This window comes from Oncorhynchus kisutch, linkage group LG14 (assembly GCF_002021735.2).
Source record: "Oncorhynchus kisutch isolate 150728-3 linkage group LG14, Okis_V2, whole genome shotgun sequence".
Lineage (NCBI taxonomy): Eukaryota > Metazoa > Chordata > Actinopteri > Salmoniformes > Salmonidae > Oncorhynchus > Oncorhynchus kisutch.
Genome location: NC_034187.2, coordinates 27403327 through 27427393, shown reverse-complemented (window position 1 = coordinate 27427393; position 24067 = coordinate 27403327). Strand labels below are relative to the sequence as shown.

Here is a 24067-nt window from a genome sequence, read left to right as displayed (position 1 = left end):
AGTAGTGATGTTGGACAGGCGGGTAGGTGCAGGTAGCGATCGGTTGAAGAGCATGCATTTAGTTTTACTTGTATTTAAGAGCAATTGGAGGCCACGGAAGGAGAGTTGTATGGCATTGAAGCTTGCCTGGAGGGTTGTTAACACAGTGTCCAAAGAAGGGCCGGAAGTATACAGAATGGTGTCGTCTGCGTAGAGGTGGATCAGGGACTCACCAGCAGCAAGAGCGACCTCATTGATGTATACAGAGAAGAGAGTCGGTCCAAGAATTGAACCCTGTGGCACCCCCATAGAGACTGCCAGAGGTCCGGACAGCAGACCCTCCGACTTGACACACTGAACTCTATCAGAGAAGTAGTTGGTGAACCAGGCGAGGCAATCATTTGAGAAACCAAGGCTGTCGAGTCTGCCGATGAGGATATGGTGATTGACAGAGTCGAAAGCCTTGGCCAGATCAATGAATACGGCTGCACAGTAATGTTTCTTATCGATGGCGGTTAAGATATCGTTTAGGACCTTGAGCGTGGCTGAGGTGCACCCATGACCAGCTCTGAAACCAGATTGCATAGCAGAGAAGGTATGGTGAGATTCGAAATGGTCGGTAATCTGTTTGTTGACTTGGCTTTCGAAGACCTTAGAAAGGCACGGTAGGATAGATATAGGTCTGTAGCAGTTTGGGTCAAGAGTGTCCCCCCCTTTGAAGAGGGGGATGACCGCAGCTGCTTTCCAATCTTTGGGAATCTCAGACGACACGAAAGAGAGGTTGAACAGGCTAGTAATAGGGGTGGCAACAATTTTGGCAGATAATTTTAGAAAGAAAGGGTCCAGATTGTCTAGCCCGGCTGATTTGTAGGGGTCCAGATTTTGCAGCTCTTTCAGAACATCAGCTGAATGGATTTGGGAGAAGGAGAAATGGGGAAGGCTTGGGCGAGTTGCTGTTGGGGGTGCAGTGCTGTTGTCCGGGGTAGGAGTAGCCAGGTGGAAAGCATGGCCAGCCGTAGAAAAATGCTTATTGAAATTCTCAATTATGGTGGATTTATCAGTGGTGACAGTGTTTCCTATCTTCAGTGCAGTGGGCAGCTGGGAGGAGGTGTTCTTATTCTCCATGGACTTTACAGTGTCCCAGAACTTTTTTGAGTTAGTGTTGCAGGAAGCAAATTTCTGCTTGAAAAAGCTAGCCTTGGCTTTTCTAACTGCCTGTGTATAATGATTTCTAGCTTCCCTGAACAGCTGCATATCACGGGGGCTGTTCGATGCTAGTGCAGAACGCCATAGGATGTTTTTATGTTGGTTAAGGGCAGTCAGGTCTGGGGAGAACCAAGGGCTATATCTGTTCCTGGTTCTAAATTTCTTGAATGGGGCATGTTTATTTAAGATGGTTAGGAAGGCATTTTTAAAAAATATCCAGGCATCCTCTACTGACGGGATGAGATCAATATCCTTCCAGGATACCCCGGCCAGGTCGATTAGAAAGGCCTGCTCGCAGAAGTGTTTCAGGGAGCGTTTTACAGTGATGAGTGGAGGTCGTTTGACCGCTGACCCATTACGGATGCAGGCAATGAGGCAGTGATCGCTGAGATCTTGGTTGAAGACAGCAGAGGTGTATTTAGAGGGGAAGTTGGTTAGGATGATATCTATGAGGGTGCCCGTGTTTAAGGTTTTGGGGAGGTACCTGGTAGGTTCATTGATTATTTGTGTGAGATTGAGGGCATCAAGTTTAGATTGTAGGATGGCTGGGGTGTTAAGCATGTTCCAGTTTAGGTCGCCTAGCAGCACGAACTCTGAAGATAGATGGGGGGCAATCAGTTCACATATGGTGTCCAGAGCACAGCTAGGGGCAGAGGGTGGTCTATAGCAGGCGGCAACGGTGAGAGACTTGTTTTTAGAGAGGTGGATTTTTAAAAGTAGAAGTTCAAATTGTTTGGGTACAGACCTGGATAGTAGGACAGAACTCTGCAGGCTATCTTTGCAGTAGATTGCAACACCGCCCCCTTTGGCAGTTCTATCTTGTCTGAAAATGTTGTAGTTTGGAATTAAAACTTCAGAATTTTTGGTGGTCTTCCTAAGCCAGGATTCAGACACAGCTAGAACATCCGGGTTGGCAGAGTGTGCTAAAGCAGTGAATAGAACAAACTTAGGGAGGAGGCTTCTAATGTTAACATGCATGAAACCAAGGCTATTACGGTTACAGAAGTCGTCAAAAGAGAGCGCCTGGGGAATAGGAGTGGAGCTAGGCACTGCAGGGCCTGGATTCACCTCTACATCGCCAGAGGAACATAGGAGGAGTAGAATAAGGGTACGGCTAAAAGCTATGAGAATTGGTCGTCTAGAACGTCTGGAACATAGAGTAAAAGGAGGTTTCTGGGGGCGATAAAATAGCATCAAGGTATAATGTACAGACAAATGTATGGCAGGATGTGAATACAGTGGAGGTAAACCTAGGTATTGAGTGATGAAGAGAGAGATATTGTCTCTAGAAACATCGTTGAAACCAGGAGATGTCATTGCATGTGTGGGTGGTGGAACTAATAGGTTGGATAAGGTATAGTGAGCAGGACTAGAGGCTCTACAGTGAAATAAGCCAATAAACACTAACCAGAACAGAAATGGACAAGACATATTGACATTAAGGATAGGCATGCTTAGTCGAGTGATCAAAAGGGTCCGGTGAGTGGAGAGGTTGGTTGGTGATTTAGACAGCTAGCCAGGGCATCGGTAGCAAGCTAGCATAGGATGGAGGTCTGTTAGCCACCCCTTACGTTCCGTCAGTAGATTAGTGGGGTTCCGTGTGGTAGAGGGGATTAATCCAAATCACACAACAACAACAAAAATAAAAACAATAGATATAGTTATAGAGGCCCAAGAAGAAAATATAATAATAATAATTTAAAAAATAATTTTAAAAAAATAATAATAAAAAAAAAAAAAAAAAAAAAAAAAAAAAAAAAATTGTCCGATTGTCTATTCAGATAGCAGCCGGTAAGACAGCTAACGGTTAGCAGGCCGCAGATGGGCGTTCAGGTAACGTCGCGACGGAGGAGCCGGCCGAATAACTCCTTCGGGTAGATAACGTCGGCAGTCCAGTTGTGAAGGCCCGGTGGGGCTCCGCGAAGGCAGTAAAACGGGTCCGGATAGGTGACTGCAGCCCAGGTGTGATTGATGGAACTCAGGAGTGATTGACGGAGCTTGCTAGCTCCGATGGTCACACGGATAGCAGCTAGCTAGCTGTGAGATCCGGGTATGAATGTCCAGGGACATGGAGAGAAAAATTGGTCCGGTATGTTCCGTTCCGAGCCGCGCTGCGCCGTACAGAACTGGCGATAGATTTTCGAGCTAAAGGATAGCTGATGACCACAAACCGTGGTTAGCTGAATATTAACGATTTGCCAGTAAAGGAGCTAACTAGCTTCTGAACTAGCTTCTGGATTAGCTTCTGGCTAGTTTCAGGCTAGCTTCTTGGAGTTTCTGGCTAGCTTCTTGGAGGATTACAGATCTGAGGTAAATAATACTTTTTTATAAATATACATTGGTGAGGCGGGTTGCAGGAGAGTGTTTTGAAGATGAGTTGATGGAAAATAAAAATAAAATGTATGTGAAAAAGTTGTAAATATATATATATACAGGACACGACAAGACGAGGACAAAAGACGTCTGAACTGCTATGCCACCTTGGAGACATGAAGCGCGATGCGTTGTCTCGCTGCCTGACAGTTTTACCTTTCATGTGCCAAGGTATAAATGGCATAAAGGTGGTGTGCTGGGTTTGGTGATGTAGTAGAGAAAATTGAGTGACATCAAATTCCAAGCTTAGAATGCTGGGGAAGATTTGGTTTTAATTTGCCTTAAGTCACCAAATTGGTCTGAAAACGCAGGTTACATTTATTTCTACAATATAAATCACCAAGAACTGAAGTATAGAACTGGCAATACAGTATCAGTGTTGAAGATAATTTATGGACAATAAAAGAACAGACTTCAAAGTGTATATATAGTAGTCTGTCCTCAGGTGGCTTTCGAACTATACAGTACACAGAGAGGTCTTCCCCACTGTTCCAAACCAGGACCCTCTTCCCTGCAACCCTGCAAGGCATTCTGGAACTGCTTGGGATGTCATCATTGGCTTAGGTGATGTACACTATCTTAAGGAAGACAAACTGGTGTGGTCAAGAACCTTGGTTTCCCTCCCATGTTATTTATTTGGCCTCTTTTTTTCTCCTGGCCTGAAGGTGCAGTTTGAACAGTAAAATTAGCCTGTAATTGGCCAGCGGAGACACTCACACAACGGCTTCATTGTGGGCCCTCTCATCCAGTTGGGCGATCCTCTGCTCTGCCTCCTCCTCTAGGTGAAACTGCAGCGAACACAGTACTCACTGTTCCTCTCGCCCCCCTCTCTATAGCTCAGTTAGGCTTTTCACACCTAAATGTCTTTACCCATTAAATCCAATAGTTTTTGATTAGCCCAAGGCTAGTTTTCCTTAAGTGTATTTTTCATGTACAAAATAATTTGTCCCTTTTTTTTAAGTCATCATACCTTTTTCACTGAAGAATGTGTGCTCCATTCTAGCTAGGCTTTACTTGTGCTCCCTCTCTGCAATGTACATGCTTTCTTTAATCTAGAAAATAGAGAGTTGATGATCATTGATAGAACTATGAAATCATTCACAATCAAGAGTGGTACTTCAGGGTATGAAACAAGGTTTCTGTCCATCTTGTTCTCATACTACTGAGCTCCTGTCCATTCGTGCTTTATTTTCTCCCAAACACCTTGATAGTCTTCAGTTCACCCTGGATCATCCTAAACTCGATGGATCTCTTGAAGTTCTCATCCAGCTCAATGAATTTAAGAGTGTACTCTGAAACCTGCAACAACCAATCAGAGTTAGTTATACTGTATATTACTTGGATTTTGGAGTCAAAGAAAATGATATTCTCTATACAGCAGGTGTAAATACTGTATACCGATATTATTAGCTACTTTACGTATACAATGAACATTTTGAGAATGTACACTTTCCAAAGCGAAGTGTGTGTCCACTTCATATTTGTACGTGAGATGGCAGCTGCTATTTCAGAAATATAACTGATGCAGATTTTGAGGAAATTACCATAGCTTCCAGGAACCCGGAGGAGAACAGCTGGCAATAAAAATCTAAAAAGTTCAGATGAAGTATTGCCTTTGCAACCAAACCCAAATCAGTCTGAGGCTGAAATCCGAGTTTAAATGCTGCTGTGTACACCCCAGTCAGAAATGACTAAAGTGGACAAAGTTATGGAAGGCAGGCAAAACATTCACCCACAGTCAGGTACATGATGACTAAATGATAGGTTAGCAACCATTTGATTATAATGTTATGCCTAATTGTTATTCTTTAGATTAATTTATGAATGCCATGCTACTTTAGATGCCACTTATTCTGATATGTGACTGTGTGCTCTATACACTTAGGACAGGGATCAATTCAATTAGCCACAGCTTTCTTTAGAAACCTTGCATTCTTTCATCAAATGGACAGATTTGTGCTTAAGACGTTTAGCATTTCTCTCTTCTCTGTTATTCCTAATGCTGTGCTTTAATTTGAAAAGAAAATATGGCACTGACCCAGTGGAATGACTGGAAAATGACAGCTGCTAAATATCTTGATGTTATAATTGTTTGGTTGCTGACTTTTTCAACATTGTCAGACTAATTTGAGACAGATGCCACAGGGCTCCTGTTCTCTGAGTGTTTTTATGTGATGATTTCCATTAGCTAAGTCAATTTTCAAGATGCACCATTTAACACTTTACAATGAGCAAAGGGGGTTGAGGGGCATGTCGTGATCACTTCATTAGGGTCAACTACGAAAATAATTTTCCCAAATTAGTGCTACAATGGCATAAGTGACAATGCCATGCATGTCTAAAATGGGCGTGTTTTAATTTGGTCCAGACCGAGCGTCTTATTACTCAAAAGCTTATTGGGTCCCATTTTTACCAGCATGGAGATGGAAAACAACTGTCAGCAAAAGTGGCACATTTTGTTGTTTGACCATTCCAATGGCAGTTAGATATTTAAAAATATCTTTACTCCAATCAATGTGATGTATTTTTCTCTGTAGAGATCAACTGTCAAAATTAACCGTAAATAAAGTTGCACACCAGCACAAACAATCCATATGACACAGGAGGGAAAGAAACCTTCTTAGCCTATACAAACTAGTTTTTATATGTTTGAGACCATGCACATTTTACCAACATGTTTTTCTGTATCCAAAGAAGGGCATTACCAAAACATAATTTCTGACTATATGGCTGAAAGTGTATGGGGTAGGTTTTTAGTTTTTGTTTTCTTAGTTTTTTTCATATAAGTTATAAGGACTGCCTAATTATAAAGAACACTGTGCTCTGTAAGATGTAAACTGTCTAGTCACTCCGTGTTCTTTTGAATGTGGCTGTTAGGTCAACATGATGGAAGACTTACCTGGGAGGTTAGTTACCCAAACTTAATTCACAAAGACTAAATACGTACCAGCTGTTCATTTTCCTCAAGGGCCTGTTTTATTTAACTTTTTAAATGGTCCCTCCAGCCTTGTAATCGACAACAACAACAAAGTAAGGGAACAGGGGCGTTATGGATATGATAATTTTTTGTAATAAAAAAAAAAAAAAAAAAAAAAGTTGTATATCGTTGTATTTTACATTTTGTGTGACTATCAGTGTACCAGGGTTTTTGTTTTGTGGACACCAGGAAGAACAGCTGCTGCCTCTGCGAAAGCTAAAGAAGAGCAGCAATGACCTTTTCCTTCTCAATGTCATACTCTTTATTGGCTTTTGACTCCTGTTTGCCTCATTTCTTTTTGTAGACATACAATTTGGACAAAGAGTTGTAGTAGCTATACATACACAGACCTTGCCTAACAATAGCTAGCTAAAGTTAACTACCCCCAAGTGTGATAACTAAGTTAGCTGCTGCTAACCTAATTCAAGCCATGACGACAACGCAAAGAACTTGTCTTACCCGTTAACATGATCATTATTTCCCTTTTTTTCCATTTCTTCTTGGGCATTGTTTTGGATACGATAATTGAACTGATAAGAATGAATGGGGCACTTATAGGCTAGCTAGGTGAGCTTCACTTCAAGCCGCTGGGGAACCTGTGTTTTACAATTTTGATGCCATAGAAACCATATCATGTGTCGCTGGCTGTGGACATGTTAGCAGTCTACTTCACAATCACCTGAAGCAGGTAATGTCATATGCACAGTATACAAAACTATTCCAGGTCAATTTGACTTAGAATGCAATCACACAAAAACATATTCAAATGAACAGGCTACACGCCATAAAGTTAGGCTAGCTACATAATACAAAAAATTAACAGACCTTTGCATGAATATCAAGAAAGACATGTTCATTTTCTGCTCCTTGATCCTTGATTTTCTGCTTCTTGATCCTCTTGTCATGTGAATATGTTAATGTAGCACACGTGACACATTGACACAGATCTGTTTATAGGCCTACATGAGGGATGCGGTGCAGCCCCTGGTATGTACCATTTGCACCCCTTCTAAGAGGAATATTGTTCTGCGTGTCCTGGGAAGAACCTTGGGCCGCTGTCAGGTTACACAGCCAACAGGATCACACTGTTTTGTTGGATTACATAAATTGCGGAGAAGACAAAAAAGGTCAACAAATTGCAGTTGACTTTGCAGGCTCTGAGTACCTGAACCAACAACTGAAATAAACAATGTAAAGTTATTGCGGGTCACTTCAATCCAAAAGCTACTGTCACATTACATGCCCTCTCTCAACTGGCTTCCAAATTGTGCTTTATGGAGAGACTTGAAGGTGCCCAAGGAACATTCTTCAACCAAAAGTTGAACAAAAAAGTATATCACAGATGTCAGGGTGTAGTTACTGTAAATTTAAGCATATAGCTTTTTGCACTGGCATCATGCACAGAGTTTGAGGACTAAATTTAAAGCTAATTGCTATGACAGGGAGTAGAACACTGAAATAACCCTGAGCATTTTGAAGCTGTCATTATCATTGGAATTGTAATGACAAGGTTTAGGTCTCTTCAATAGAGTTTTGTGGTAGGACACCCGCAAACATGATATTCCTGAGGGTAACATTGCGGTATATTAATAATAGATTGCAAGGCTTGGATAACAATGCTTGGGTCACCTCTCATGCTTTAAAGCTTTTGGTTAAGATGCAACAAAACATCAAAAGTTGTGTTTAAGATACCACTGGGGATTTATTTTTGGACCTTTGACTAGTATTTGCTGTGTCTTACTGCCACCTAATTTCTACAAGTCTATGCCTCCCTCCGTAAAGCCCTATAGACTAACACAACCTTTCATATATATATATATGTATTATTTACCAACTAACTAGCCTACATATTCTGAAACGAAGGATGGTTGTGTACAATAAGCAATTACCTTGCTTTACTAAAGGGACTTTTGATCTAAACTATTTTCATTTTCAAACTAAACATACTTTTATCATAGTATTCAACCACGACCACTGGACAATCTAGTTTGTCTAGTTTCACAGTTTACAGCTCAGCTCAGCTCAGAAGTTGTCCGACCATGGCTCTCCTCTAAAATCATTGTAATCTGATCATGAAGGTTTGGCATGTTTTGACACAATAGGGACAAGTAGTAAGATTCCAAGGAACAAATCAATCAAAACACTGCACATGATCCAAATACATAATTTTCTATAGTAGTACTTACTGTATGTTATTGTATGTCTGAATGCCAAACTTAATTATGCAGTAGTATACATTTGTCTTTGCCAGGGTATGATTCTTCTCACAAAGGACCTTGGAGATAGCAGCATGGGGGAAAAGCAGACACGACATCATGGCTTTTGCAAGGACTGGAGTTAGTAACTCTAATATCACATCTTGTGTTTTTTAAGTGTGAGCAGCCAGCAACCTGTTAAATTGGCTCATATAGCTTTGCTGTTGTCAGTTCTCTGTCAATGTGATATCCCTGTGTATTTGGGGCGGCAGCGTAGCCTAGTGGTTAGAGCGTTGGACTAGTAACCGGAAGGTTGCGAGTTCAAACCCCCGAGCTGACAAGGTACAAATCTGTCGTTCTGCCCCTGAACAGGCAGTTAACCCATTGTTCCCAGGCCGTCATTGAAAATAAGAATATCTTCTTAACTGACTTGCCTGGTTAAATAAAGGTAAAAAAACAAAAAACAAAACAACAACAAAAAATATCCCCTCCTAGATATCCCCCTCCTAGCATTCTCTCAACCAGCTTCATGAGGAATGCTTTTCCAACAGTCTTAAAGGAGTTCGCAAATATGCTGAGCACTTGTTGGCTGCTTTTCATTCGCTCTGCGGTCCAACTCATCCTAAACCATTGCAACTGAGTTGAGGTCCGGGGATTGTGGAGGCCAGGTCATCTGATGCAGCACTCCATCACTCTCATTCTTGGTCAAATAGCCCTTACACAGCCTAGAGGTGTGTTTTAGGTCATTGTCCTGTTGAAAAACAAATGATAGACCCACTAAGCGCAAACCAGATGGGATGTTGTATCGCTGCAGAATGCTGTGGTAGCCATGCTGGTTAAGTGTGCCTTGAATTCTAAATAAATCCCCACCTCCTCCATACTTCTCAGTGGAACCACACATGCAGAGATCATCCATTCACCAAAATCTCAAATTTTGACCAAAGGACAGATTTCCACTGAACAGTTGATGTTTAGAACAGTTGATGTTACTTGAACTCTGTGAATCATTTATTTGGGGTGCAGTTTACTCTAAGGAACTTATCCTTTGCAGCAGAGGTAACTCTGGGTCTTCCTTCCCTGTGGCGGTCCCCATGAGAGCTAGTTTCATCATAGCGCTTGATTGTTTTTGCGACTGCATTAAGAAACTTTAAAAGTTCTTGAAGTGTTCCTGACTGACTGAACTTCATGTCTTAAAGTAATGATGGACTGTCGTTTCACTTTGCTTATTTAAGCTATTCTTGCCATAATATGGACTTGGTCTTTTACCAAATAGTGCTATCTTCTGTATACCACCCCTACCTTGTCACAACATAACTGATTTGTCTCAAACACATTAAGAAGGAAAGAAATTCCACAAATTAACTTTTAACAAGGCACTCCTGTTAATTGAAATGCATTCCAGGTGACGACATCATGAAGTTGGTTGAGAGAATGCTAAGAGTGTGCAAAGCTGTCATCAAGGCAAAGGGTGGCTACTTTGAAGAATCTAAAATCTGTTTTGATTTGTTTAACACTTTTTTGGTTACTACATGATTCCACATGTGCTATTTCATAGTTTCATATCTTCACTAATATTCTACAATGTAGATAATAGTATGTCCAAACTTTTGACTGGTAATGTATATATTTCCACACACTGGAATAATACTGTGAAATTGTGAAAATTATGATGCCCTTTTAGTGTAGCTGTTTTGAAAAGACTGCCTGAAATTTCAGCCTGTTTTAGTGGGGTAGCATTTTGGCCTTCCATAGTGACATCACAATGAGTTAATAAACCAATCTGCCAATAACAGCAAATGTTCAGTTTTCCCCTCCCCCACCATTTTTTTTTCTTCTTTGCTACGAAGCTATTTTGTTTGTTTTCAATTAAAATTGTCAAAAATAATCACAGTAAGGTACTTAATTGTTACCCAGAAATTATTCAATATTGAGCTAAAACAGCTGCATTGGACATTTGAATGGACACAAAGTCAATGAGAGGTCCTGCACATGCATGCTTTGATAGGGGAAATGGACCATAAGGGTGAACCACAGGATTGAAAAAAAGTAGCCACAGTATTTAGACAAAAAGGAAGGAGGAAAGAAAGTGCAATATTTTTAGTCCAAATTACAGTGTTAGAACAGTGCGCTGCACAGCGGAGTGTCCTGGGATTGGAATGGCATGCTAGTGCCAAGCCCCATCCTTTCCTCGTGCCCTCTCTGTGGACCTTCTCTCTGCCCTTCTCAAGTCCTGCTGCAGGACTACTGGCCGCCCCCATTCCGGCTTAATCACACCCCCTCAGCTGAGCTGGGTGACACATGCCACCACAGTTTGTGCTTCACTCACCCTGTGTGTGACTGTGTGGTGAACCTGTTAGAAGGAGCTGAGTTGGGTGATGCCAGTTCAGTAAGTCTGCAGTCTCTAGAAATATACAAATTCTACCTGTCTTTGTTTACTGTTGCTGCAGCTTCTCGTGGGGACTGAGTGAAGGAAATCCCACTCTGGTGCAAAGCTAAGTTCATATGAGGTCTCTGAGTTAGCAGGGCCTCTTTGCTGAGCTGCAGTAGCACATTGTTTTTGCCTCCCTCCCTCCTAGAAACCAGAAACTCTGAACATTACAGTACATTAGAATATTGTTGCTGATAGACTGGTTAATGACACCTTGCCAACCACCCAGCGAAAACTGAAAACAGCTACTCATGCTTTTCATGGTTTCTCCTGTGAAACATGCCTTTAAATATGATTTCCTAGGAAAGCTTGTGGTTAGCACAGGGATGAGTGGGAGTGAGAATATTGCTTTCATTCTTTCAGCATTTATGCCAGTTGGAGTGCAAGTTGCATCAGCACATCTCTTATGAAAGGTTGGTTGGGTTTAAAGGTCTGCAGCATATGTTTTTATGTGGTAATTTTCACGTCATTATTGGTTCGGAATGTGATACACACATAAAATGACTTATACATATCTAGAGAAAGGTGTATTGCCTGTCTTGCCTTGGGCTGTCAGGTTACTACCTCAGGTTACTACCTGACAGGTTACTACGACAGGTTACTACCTGACAGGTTACTACCTGACAGCCCAAGTCAAGACAGGCAATACAAGAAATTAAGACGAATATGAGTAATAGGCTACTTTGTGCAGTGAAGGAATTGTAGTAATCGACAAGCTTGCCTGTAAGTCTTAATTAAATACACCAATAAAATGTATTTTAAGACAATTGCTTCAAATTTCTACAAGCCAGTAATTTTGATGTCTTGATAGATCCTCTTTCTTTCTTCACTTAGGGGGATTTTTGGCTCTAGCTTGCAGTCAAAAGATGAAGAGAGACAAAAATTATTGCTGCTGGTAAGCAAATAGTCAGTATCCAGCTCTTTCAGAAGGGGTACTCTTGAAGGAACCTAGATGGAACGCAACAGGATTGGTGGATGACCTGTCATGGTGTGGCCCAGTGCCAAGCCCGTATGTCTTTATATACTATAAACCGATGACCAGACAGTCCTGAATGTGCATTGCTACCCACACTGTCTCTGCCTCTCCGGTTGTCTCTCATCACCTCTGCAAGCTGCTGCCACTGCATTTTGTGCTGCTCCTCTGAAGAAGACTATCTTGAATAAGGCACAGTTTGACTCTTACTGTCTATCCATAGAGTAAAGTGTTTTCGCTTTTACAAAAGCATCATTGTTTCTTTGGGTGTTAAAAAAAGATGGCTCTTCAAATGCTTCTCCTGACAGTAATGTCAATGTCGGTTCTGGCTTGGAACTTCCAAGCGAAGGCAACCTACCATCCTCGCCAGACAGTCCACCACGAACACTCTGCTAACATGGAAAACCTCCTGCCCGAAAACCTCCTGCTCGAAGTCGTGCCCAAAGTCTTGCCTGAGGTCTTGCTTGAGGTCTCCCATCCTGTCAACCTCAGCCACACTTTCTATGGGATCATGTTCGATGCTGGGAGCACAGGCACCCGGATCCACATCTATACATTTATCCAGAAAGACCCAGGTGAGTGTTTTCTCTCTCTTTTTCTGTGTATTTCATTCAGTATCTCTCAGCCTTAGCTTAGTCCCAGGAGCCAATAGGGGTTTACATTCAGCTGTCTCCCATATGTTTGCCGTTGGGTCATTCGCTCTGTGGTGTAAAGGCAAACATGTGCCGTCAGCATGGGGAGAGAGCAATCATGGGCAAGACCGAACCAAGAGGCAGCTGAGTTGTAGTTTTAATCATCTGTTAGTGTGGCCGAAATCCCTAAAAACGAACCTCTAATAATGAACTTTGATTTGCTGTTTTTGTGTTTACTTTAACTTCAACATCAGTGATTGTAAAGCCTAGCAATGATTGAGGCAACAAAGCACGTTTCAAAGCACACATTAATGCAACAGAGTTCTGTTAATTCACACATTTCATATATTTATATCTTGTTTGAAAATTGAATGCATTCTCCCCATCTACTTTTTGTCTTTTTAGTTGAGCTGCCAGTTCTGGACAATGAGATGTATCATGCGGTGAAGCCTGGACTGTCTGCCTATAAAGATAAGCCTGAAGAGGTATGTATCATGTCTATCATTTTCTCATTTAGGCATTGCGATGTAGACCATGTAATTACATGAACTGATTCTGCTGAAGCTGTCACTTAAGTCTGATATTTACTGTCTTGGGATCTACATCTTAAAAACCAGACGATGTGAAGTCCTATGTGGACAAACATATCAACCCTTTAATCAACTGAATACGTTGAAATATCTATATTGAAATATCTATATCAGCCCTTTTGGTCACAGCTGTGATTTGAGAGTGTTCCAGTGGAGACCATGCTCATCTGTTAATGCCTTTTATCCCATTCAGGGTGGGAACACGATCAGAGCGCTGCTGAAGGTGGCCAAGAAGACGGTGCCAGAGGACGAGTGGAAGCAGACCCCGGTGGTCCTGAAAGCCACGGCCGGGCTCCGCCTCCTGCCCAAGGAGAAGGCTAATGCTCTGCTGGATGAGGTGAGGCACGTTTTCTCTCCCCTCAGTTAGTTTGGCACAGGGATGACAGGTCCTGCCAAGGATCGGGACATGAAACTGCTAAGTGCTTACAAGTGTTCTTGAAAAAACTGGGGGGGACAGTCTACCCACTTCGAGGTGGCGATCACTATGCAAAAAAACTGCTGTTTTGGGGTCGTCTGGAGTAGTGGAATATGTCATTTGAATGCTTGTGGTTTTGCATTCCGCCATTCTCAGCCAAATGTGCCTAATAACAATTCCTGAGTCTTGAGATAATAAGTATCTATTTTTATTTTCTTATTGTCTTTATTCATCATGATCTTTATTAATATGCACTGTCATCATAAATTGTCTCCGTAGGTTCGGGAAGTCTTTGACGAGTCCCCCTTCTTTGTACCGAACAACAGTGTCTCCATAATGAATGGAACAAATGAAGGTATGTCACTTTGTTGGTGTCACAAACATTTGTCTTTCATTTTCTTTTATGGTACTGTGGTATTGTGGGTATGTTGGTAAAGAGGAAAACTGTAGACATTGTTTAGATTAGCTAAACGCTGCAGTATTGTCAAACCAGGTGGTTGGTATCTCCGAACACTGTCCTAGTAGCATGTGTTTAAAAGAGCTCTATCGCTACCTCATAGAGCAATTAAATAACCTTGTCTGGGTTGTCCTTCCCACACTCAATATTAAGTGATCCTCCACATCACTCATTAAAGACACCCGCAACAACTCCTGTTTCATCAGATGTGCAATTCATTAGCCTCACTTTATGAGAGCCATAACCTGAGCTCTGAGACAGTAGTAATGACCTGGGTTGGTCTATCCATGGCAGACAAATATTGCTAATGTAACAGCTGCTAAATGAATGAAAACTAGTATAACCTCCAATATCTTAACTGACAGTCTCTGAACTGCATGTGTTCAAATGGCAATATGTATCAGTTCTTCCAACAACACGATTACAAAGGCAACAATTGCATATGATGGGCTCAAGTGAATGTTTACCTCATACACTCTCCATCTACTCTCTCTTGTAGGAGTCCTGGCCTGGGTAACAGTGAACTTTTTGACAGGTAAGACATTGCTCATGTTTTGTTAAGGTGGTGTTAATGGTCAGGGGGGTCATTTCTGAGGTTTAAACACTGTACACAGTTGCAGAGCAGTGCAAGTCTCCTGTCTGACTGTCTTGAATGTTGGCCACCATCTGGTCACGATGGGATGCAATATTCCCTCACTTTTTACACAGAGTTAGTGTAACATTTCTTTTAAAACCTATCCTATGGCCAAAATGATAGCCGCCGCCTTTCTCTTGGTGGCCACAGACCTATAGTACCAGTCAAATGTTTGGACACATACTCATTCAAGGGTTTTTATTTATTTGGACCATTTTCTACATTGTAGAATGACAGTGAAGACATGAAAACTATGAAATAACACATATGGAATCATGTAGTTACCAAAAAAGTGTTCAACATATCTAAATATATTTTAGATACTTCAAGGTAGCCAGCCTTCGTCTTGATGCCAGCTTTGCACACTCTTGGCATTCTCTCAACCAGCTTCATGAGGTAGTCACCTGGAATGCATATTAATTAACAGGTGTGCCTTGTTTAAAGTAAATTTGTGGAATTTCTTTCCTTAACGCGTTTGAGCCAATCAGTTATGTTGTGACAAGGTAGGGGTGGTACACAGAAGATAGCACTATTTGGTAAAAGGCCAAGTCCATATTATGGAAAGACCAGCTCAAATAAGCAAAGAGAAACGACAGTACATCATTACTTTAAGACATGAAGGTCAGTCAATGCGGAAAATTTCAAGAACTTTGAAAGTTTGCAGTCACAGAAACCATCAAGCACTATAATGAAACTTGCTCTTATGAGGACAGCCACAGGAAAGGAAGACTCAGAGTTGCAGAGGATAAGTTCATTAGAGTTTCCAGCGTCAGAAATTGCAGCCCAAATACATCTTTCACAGAGTTCAAGTAACAGACACATCTCAACATCAACTGTTCAGAGGTGACTGCGTGAATCAGGCCTTTATGGTCGAATAACTGCAAAGAAACCACTACTAAAGGACACCAATAAGAAGAACAGACTTGCTGGGGCCAAGAAACATGAGTAATGGACATTAGACCATTGTAAATCTGTCCTTTGGTCTGATGAGTCCAAATTTGAGATTTTTGGTTCCAACCGTCATGTCCTTGTGAGACGCAGAGTAGGCGAACTGATGATCTCCGCATGTGTGGTTCCCACCATGAAGCATGGTGGAGGCGGTGTGATGGTATGGGGGTTCGTTGCTGGTGACACTGTCTTTATTTATTTAGAATTCAAGGCACACTTAACCATCATGGCTAACACAGCATTCTGCAGCGACACGCCATCCCATCTGGTTTGCGCTTAGTGGGACTATAATTTGTTTTTCAACAGGACAATGACCCAAGGGCAATGTAAGGGCAATTTGCCCAAGAAGGGGAGTGATGGAGTGCTGCATCAGATGACCTGGCCTTCACAATCACCTGACTTTAACCCAATTGAGATGGCTTAGGATGAGTTGGACTGCAGAGGGAAGGAAAAGCAGCCAACAAGTGCTCAGCATATGTGGGAACTCCTACAAGACTGTTGAAAAAGCATTCCAGGTGATGCTGGTTGAGAGAATGCCAAGAGTGCACAAAGCTGTCAAGGCAAAAGGTGGCTACTTTGAAGAATCTCAAATATCAAATATATATTTATTTGTTTAACACTTTTTTGGTTACTACGTGATTCCATATGTGTTATTTCATAGTTTTCATGTCTTCCCTATTTTTCTACAATGTAGAAAATCGTAAAAATAAAGAAAAACCCTTGAATGAGTAAGCGTGTCCAAACTTTTGACTGGTACCGTATACAGTTGAAGTCGGAAGTTTACATACACTTAGGCTTAGTTTGGAGTCATTAAAACTCGTTTTTCAACCACTCCACACATTTCTTGTTAACAAACTATAGTTTTGGCAGGTCGGTTAGGACATCTACTTTGTGCATGACACAAGTAATGTTTCCAACTATTTTTTAGACACAGATTATTTCACTTATAATTCACTGTATCACAATTCCAGGGGGTCAGAAGTTTACATACACTAAGTTGACTGTGTCTTTAAACAGCTTGGAAAATTCCAGAAAATGATGTCATGCCTTTAGAAGCTTTTGTTAGGCTAATTGACATAATTCGAGTCAATTGGAGGTGTACCTGTGGATGTATTTCAAGGCCTACCTTCAAACTCAGTGCCTCTTTGCTTGAGATCATGGGAAAATCAAAAGAAATCAGCCAAGACCTCAGAAAAAGCATTGTGGACCTCCACAAGTCTGGTTCAACCTTGGGAGCAATTTCCAAATGCCTGAAGGTACCATGTTCATCTGTACAAATAATAGTACGCTAGTATAAACACCATGGGAACGTAGCCATCATACCGCTTAGGAAGGAGACTTGTTCTGTCCCCTAGAGATGAACGTACTTTGGTGCGAAAAGTGCAAATCAATCCCAGAACAACAGCAAAGGACCTTGTACAAAAGTATCTATATTCACAGTAAGACGAGTCCTATATCGACATAACCTGAAAGGCCGCTCAGCAAGGAAGAAGCCAGACTACAGTTTGCAACTGCACATGGGGACAAATATCATACGTTTTTGGAGAAATGTCCTCTGGTCTGATGAAACAAAAATAGAACTGTTTTGCCATAATGACAACGTATTTGGTAGCAGGTAAACTTCTGACCCACTGGGAATGTGATGAAAGAAATAAAAGCTGAAATAAATCATTCTCTCTACTATTATTCACATTCTTAAAATAAAGTGGTGATCCTACCTGACCTAAGAAAGGGAATTTTTACGAGGATAAAATGTCAGGAATTGTGAAAAACGGAGTTTAAATGTATTTGGCTAAGGTGTATGTAAACTTCCGACTTCAACTGTATCTATTAGAATGCCTGTCTTTGTCTCAAGCGGGTGGTTGGAAAATGAATGAATTCTAAATGCAGTATGTGGTCAATGTACAGTACCTGTATGTTCTACTTTCTGTTTATAATGTCGATGATTGATAGAATCCTGTCTATAGTTTTCTATTTCCAATTCTGTGTGTTTGACTTTCCATCTGTTTGCTTTAGGTCACTTGTATGCCAAGACCAGGAAAACAGTGGGGATCCTGGACTTGGGTGGAGGATCTACCCAGATCACTTTCCTTCCAAAATCAAAGGTAAATGTTCAACTGAACTCCACTGATGTTTTACAAAGATTTAGATAACCATTGCTATTTAATTAGACATTACTCAACCCCTCTCTCTGTACCCATAGAAAACAGTTTTCACTGCCCCAGCCAGTTACATTGCCAACATCAACATGTTCAACCACACTCTACAACTCTATACTCACAGGTGAGTAAACAAGCATTGGTGCAGTATTTATAGTACAGATCTTCATTTTGCAGGAAAATAATCATGCTGCAACAGGAAATGTGAATTTCCTGTTTTAAAACTCAAACACACTACAAGTTGTACATTTTCCTTTTGCCCCCAGAACAGCCTCAATTTGTTGGAGCATGGACTCTACAAGGTGTCAAGCGTTCCACAGGGATGCTAGCCCATGTTTACTCCAATGCTTCCCACAGTTGTGTCAAGTTGGCTGGATGCCATTTTGGTGGTGGACCATTCTTGATACACACAGGAAACTGTTGAGCGTGAAAAACCCAGCAACGTTGTGGTTGTTGACACACCGTTGCGCTTGGCACCTACTACCATATCCCATTCAAAGGCACTTAAATATTTTGTCTTGACCATTCACCCTCTTAATGGCACACATACACAATCCGTGCCTCCAAATGTCTCAAAGCTTAAAAATCCTTCTTTAACCTGTCTCCTCCCCTTCATCTACACTGATTGAAGTGGATTTAACAAGTGACATCAATAAGGGATCATAGCTTTCACCTGGATTCACCTACGTCATGGAAAGAGCACGTGTTCTTAATGTTTTGTATAATCATTGTATATCATGGCATGCAATGAAAACAGCATACTCACATTACCTTGGCATTGTCATGAATGTTTTCTGAATATCTGTCCTCATTCAGCTACCTTGGAAATGGACTTGTAGCGGCTCGATTGGCAACTCTTGGGGCTTTGGGGGCTGATGGTAATTTGAATTGTCATACAGTATTTGCTTAGCTATTCAAGCTAGGCAACTGCAGTCATTCATCTGTTCAGGCTGGATAAATACATTTGTATAATGCTGCAAGACACACAAGATTTCTATAAATCAGACACACTATTTAACTGTCATCCTCGTTGGGGACAATGCAATAACTGGTTTACTCTTTCAGGTCTGGATTGGAAAGTTTTCACAAGTTCCTGTCTACCCAAGAAGTTCAGAGAGGACTGGACTTTTGGTGGAATCACCTACAAAGTTAGCGGAATTCCTGACGGTAAGCACAAGATAAAACATACCATTTCAATCATATTTTATTTTTTATAATCCTCGAAACTATAAATAAATTATTCAGTCTCAGAGCGCAATGTTAGTTTAGTTCAGTCTGAGTTGAGAACATTTTCCCACTGGACAGTGCAGAATGCATGTTTTGTCATTCTTTCTCTCTGCATGCAGACTTTAAACAGTTATAATAGAGCAAACCTTGTGTTTAAATGAGAGGAAAATTGTCAGTTAACTCCGCAAATAATGCAACACTCCCATACCACGGTCATGGAGCCAAAAGATACTGGGTTAGTCCCCGAGCTGGAATTGTTTTGTGTAAGGAGAGGCTTGATGTTGACCGCTTACAATTATGTGGTAAAAATAGATAACCCAACAGGCGTGTGCTACTCTTGTCAGCACTTGGTTTCCCCAGTTGTAACCAACAAACCAATCCCAGGGTGCTGTGAAAGTATCCTTTTGGGGTTTTTCTAGTGTAGAGCCCTGGAGAACCCATAGCCTCAACCCCATTTTGATCTCATAAAGAGGCTCCGGGTTCTCCCAGTACATTCCACCACAAGCATGCAGCAAACTCAGGTATTTTACTCTCATTTGAAAATAAACCTTTTATTGTTGGTGCCAATTTAGAATGATTCTGACTTGTTAACAATTGACTTGAGTGTTATGTTGCCATGAAGCTGACGTAACTCTATACTTTTATGATACCTGCCTTGAAGATTCAGTACAGTTTGTGATAGATAGTAATGATTATTTTGATGTTATCTGTGTGTCTCTCCAGGCTATGCAGGTTACAAGCTGTGTTACTATGAGGTGATGAGGGTGGTGAAAGGCATCGTGCACCAGCCGTTTGAGGTGAAGGGCAGCAGCATCTTCTATGCCTTCTCCTACTACTTCGACAGAGCTGTGGAGTCAGGCCTCATCGGTGAGTAGACACAGACCAGTACGGATACAAAACCACCATTCAGAAAGCATCCAGTTAAACCTCATAATGATATGAAACGATTCAAGTTATTTTTTTAAATAAAAAATGTTTAGTTATTTTCTCCTCAAATACATTTAAATGCAGTTTTTAGGATTTGCTTGGAAAACTGAAATGACAGATGTTGTTGCAGATGAGAATAAGTATAAATGTTTTGTTTTCCAGATGGCAGTCGCGGTGGCATGGTAGAAGTCAGGGATTTCAAGAAGAGAGCCAAAGAAGGTGAGTGCTAGGCTTTTCCCCCTCAGAAACATGTTGATGCAGTACACAGTGTACAAACAAATAATGTTGCTGCTTATTTGCATGTTAGACTCAATAATCTCACGGGCCTTACAAAACATCAGTTCCTCACCACAAAATCTTGCCGTAAAAATACACGCTGCTCTAACTCACACAAACACTCAACCTTGTTTATGCCCAAACATCTTGGCACTACTGTAACCTAACCTGGAACATTGGCACTTTCGTCTGCCATTTCCAATATAACCAAGGACCATCAGATGAAATGTCTGATTCATAACTGTTCTCAGAGCATAAACAAATATGTTGATATTTTACAGACACATTGACATTTAGCTATTTAACACATTTCCACATCATTTACAGTAAGCTGATGTGGAAAGTGCTCTGGCACGTTAGATTGACATATAGCCTTGGTACTGTTAGAGCCTGTGCTAGATTTACAGCTAGCAGGAACGAGTTGGTGTGTTATGTAAAGTCTGTTTGCATTGCGAAAACAGTCATATGGTCTCGATGAACACGTCAGGCGTTGGGCAGGTCGTCAGGCGTTGGGCAGGTCGTCAGGTGTTGGGCAGGTTGGCAGGCAGTTGACCTGGGCAGCTGTGAGCTCTCTCTCTCTCGTACCTGACAGCCACACAACACCAAACTGACCTGGGGGCTGAGCTTGAGAGAGACACACTGTGTACAGCTAGTCTGTTGACTCTGCCACCCATCCCCAGAATCACCAACATGTGCAGACCCTCAGCACTTGACTCTTCTCACACCCCCTTTCTCAGTCAGCTAAACAAACAAAATAAACCAAACAATATGGCCAGCTTTCTATTATGTGGTGTACAGGTTAGAGGTTGTCTGCTGCTTGACCCCACATGAGACATGATACAAGATGTCTCAAAATATGCCCACGCATGCTGTCGTCATAAAACTCAGCATTAGCAGGACAGAACTATGTTACTGTTAAGTAAATAATTGTTAAATATCCACCAAATAAGGTGAATACATAATATTTCTATCACAGTGCTCTCTGCCCCTTGTGATTTGTTGTTAACGTAGTGCCTACCTGATTTGTTTTCAGTGTGCAACAAGATGACCAAGTACCGTCCCATCAGTCCCTTCCTCTGCATGGATATGACATATATCACCTGCCTGTTGAAGGAGGGCTTTGGCTTCAAGGACAACACAATGCTGCAGGTGAGACAGGAACAGGTCACTGGGCACAAAGGTAGGGGACAGGCACCAAGACGTTAATAAGTCAAAACTGAACAAACATTGTTTTTTGTTCTGCTCCACAGCTTGCCAAGAAGGTGAACAACGTTGAGACAAGTTGGGCCTTGGGAGCCACATTTGATCACTTTAACAACCTCAACATCCACTAAGGGCAGCTATCCTAACTGTCTGCAGGCACTGAGAGGGACAGCCTGTTATTTGGGGCATCTCCTCCGCCACCGACCCCTGCCTAGCCCCTCCCTCCTGCTCAGCAGCACTGCCACGCTCCTCCAGCCTGCCCATCCCCTCCCTCAGCAATCTCCTGCAAATAATCCAAGAACTGTTGACAAAGAAATCACTATATTTTTATAAGGAAGGACAGCTATTTCTACTGTATGTTTAACCCATAATTAGTGAGTTGACTTTATTTTTGCAAAGCAAGCGTTTAGATTTTCGCTTCCTTAGGGCTGTCTGACCTGAAATGCAGTCTTATTTGGCTACCTTTGAGTGTGTAGAGTATTTAAAAGCAATGCGACTAGTAAGGTATTGAGAGAACTTTGGTCATGGAGTGCACTGTAAAGTACAGTGGAATATTTGAAAAAATGGGTTGCAGGAATGACAGTGAGGATCCTGGACTTGGGTGGAGAATCTACCCAGATCACTTTCCTTCCAAAATCAATGGTAAATGTTAAACTGCAACTCATTCGATCTGGAAATGTCTTTCCAGTACATTATACTGTAGGACAAGTGGATAAGACATTTCCCCTCACAAGGCTTATAACAATAGATGGTTGAAATGACTTAGCCAAAGCTTCCCCCCTCATACTTTGCACAGAACACTTTAACTGCAGATACTGTATTGGAGATCTGTTGCTTGGATGTTTACAGAGTTGTTCATATCCATCCATGTTAAAGGGAGGTGTCTAATTTGCAACAACTCAGGAGGCAAGTAAAGCTCAGAGGGGGGAGACGATAGTGTTCTCACTGAGTAGGTCTTGCATTTGATACATGAATACTGTATGGTGTTAATGTTTAAAAGTGCTGCCGTGGTAGATGTGTGGCCTTGTGTAGGATGGCCGGTGTTGTTGAATCAGAGTGAGTGACTTGTGTTTCTGAACTCTGTTATTTGTGTTGTCTACGGTGGCACACTAAATGATCATTGTTCCATCAGCCGTGTGCATGACGACAGGACCCTGTCAGAGGTTTAGCTTGTTGCTGTATTCAGCAACCAGTCATAAGGTTATTATTAGAGCGTCTAAGCATGTCAGGTATATCAAAGACCTTCAACCCATTAATCGTTCATTTGTAGGAATATAGCTCTTGGTTCAAGACACACATAATGCTTAATACTGTTTGTCATTTTCTTCTTGTGAACTGTACAAATATTTAAAATGCTGTTGCAATCTGTACAAAATTCAACTTTGCTGTATTATTGCTCCTGGTGCAATCATAGCCGCTATCTGTCCAATAACTTCTGCTGTATATAAAACTACAAAGTTAACCTGTATTAGTAAAATACTTACCAGTCTGTAACTGCTTCGACTTTGCAGATGAAAACGTTCTTTCTTCTGCATAATGCTCACTATGCTTTAAGGTGAACTGTTTGACAGATCATGTCAATATTTTATGAAAACCTGGTGCAAGTAAAATGTGTGTATACACTATACATGTATGTTTCAATAAAATACTAAAAGTGTATTTGTTTTCCCTAACATGTTCGGTCTTTAAATAGCCCAATATACAGCATACAAAACATTAAGAACACCTTCCTAATATTGAGATGAACACCCCAATTCATCAGGGCATGGACTTTGCGTTGAAATTGTTCAACAGGGATGCTGGCCCGTGTTGACTACAATGCGTTTCCACAGTTGTGTCAAGTTGACTGGATGTCCTTTGGGTGGTGGACTGTTCCTAATACACACAACTTTTGAGCATGAAAAACCCAGCAGCGTTGCAGTTCTTGACACAAACCAGTGCGTCCGGCACCTACAACCATATCCCGTTCAAAGGCACTTAAAACATTTTTTCTTGATAGATTGTGAAATTCAGAGGGTGAACTGTCTCGCTTGTCTCAAAGCTTCAAAATCCTTCTTTAACCTGTCTCCTCCCCTTCATCTACACTGATTGAAGCGAATTTAACAAGTGACATCAATAAGAGATGAAAGCTTTCACCTGGTCAGTCTGTCATGGAAAGAGCAGGTGTTCATGTTTTGTGAAACTGGGATACAGGATATTTAATTTGTTTTTACCTTAACTAGGCAAGTCAGTTAAGAACAAATTCTCATTAACAATGACTGCCTACCTGGGAACACTGGGTTTACTGCCTAATTCAGGGGCAGAATGACAGATTTTTACCTTGTCAGCTCAGGTATTCGATCCAGCAACCTTTCGGTAGCCTAGTGGTTAGAGCGTTGGCCTAGTAACCGAAAGGTTACAAGATTGAATCCCCCGAGCTGACAAGGTAAAAATCTGTCATTCTGCCCCGGAACAAGGCAGTTAACCCA

At 41.5% G+C, this 24067-nt stretch overlaps 1 protein-coding gene across 1 annotated transcript; it reads left to right on the top strand.

Annotated features, from left to right (window-relative positions):
- The first annotated feature begins 8481 nt into the window (after positions 1-8481).
- entpd5a (ectonucleoside triphosphate diphosphohydrolase 5a) lies at positions 8482-23258 on the top strand. Its single transcript, XM_020499838.2, has 14 exons — positions 8482-8871; positions 11993-12706; positions 13169-13248; positions 13547-13690; positions 14048-14123; positions 14725-14760; positions 17824-17912; positions 18011-18090; positions 18783-18844; positions 19032-19133; positions 19917-20060; positions 20283-20339; positions 21430-21545; positions 21647-23258. Exons 2-14 carry the CDS (start codon positions 12412-12414, stop codon positions 21728-21730), a joined length of 1365 nt encoding a protein of 454 aa, XP_020355427.1. The 5' UTR covers positions 8482-8871; positions 11993-12411; the 3' UTR covers positions 21731-23258.
- The last annotated feature ends 809 nt before the right edge of the window (positions 23259-24067 follow it).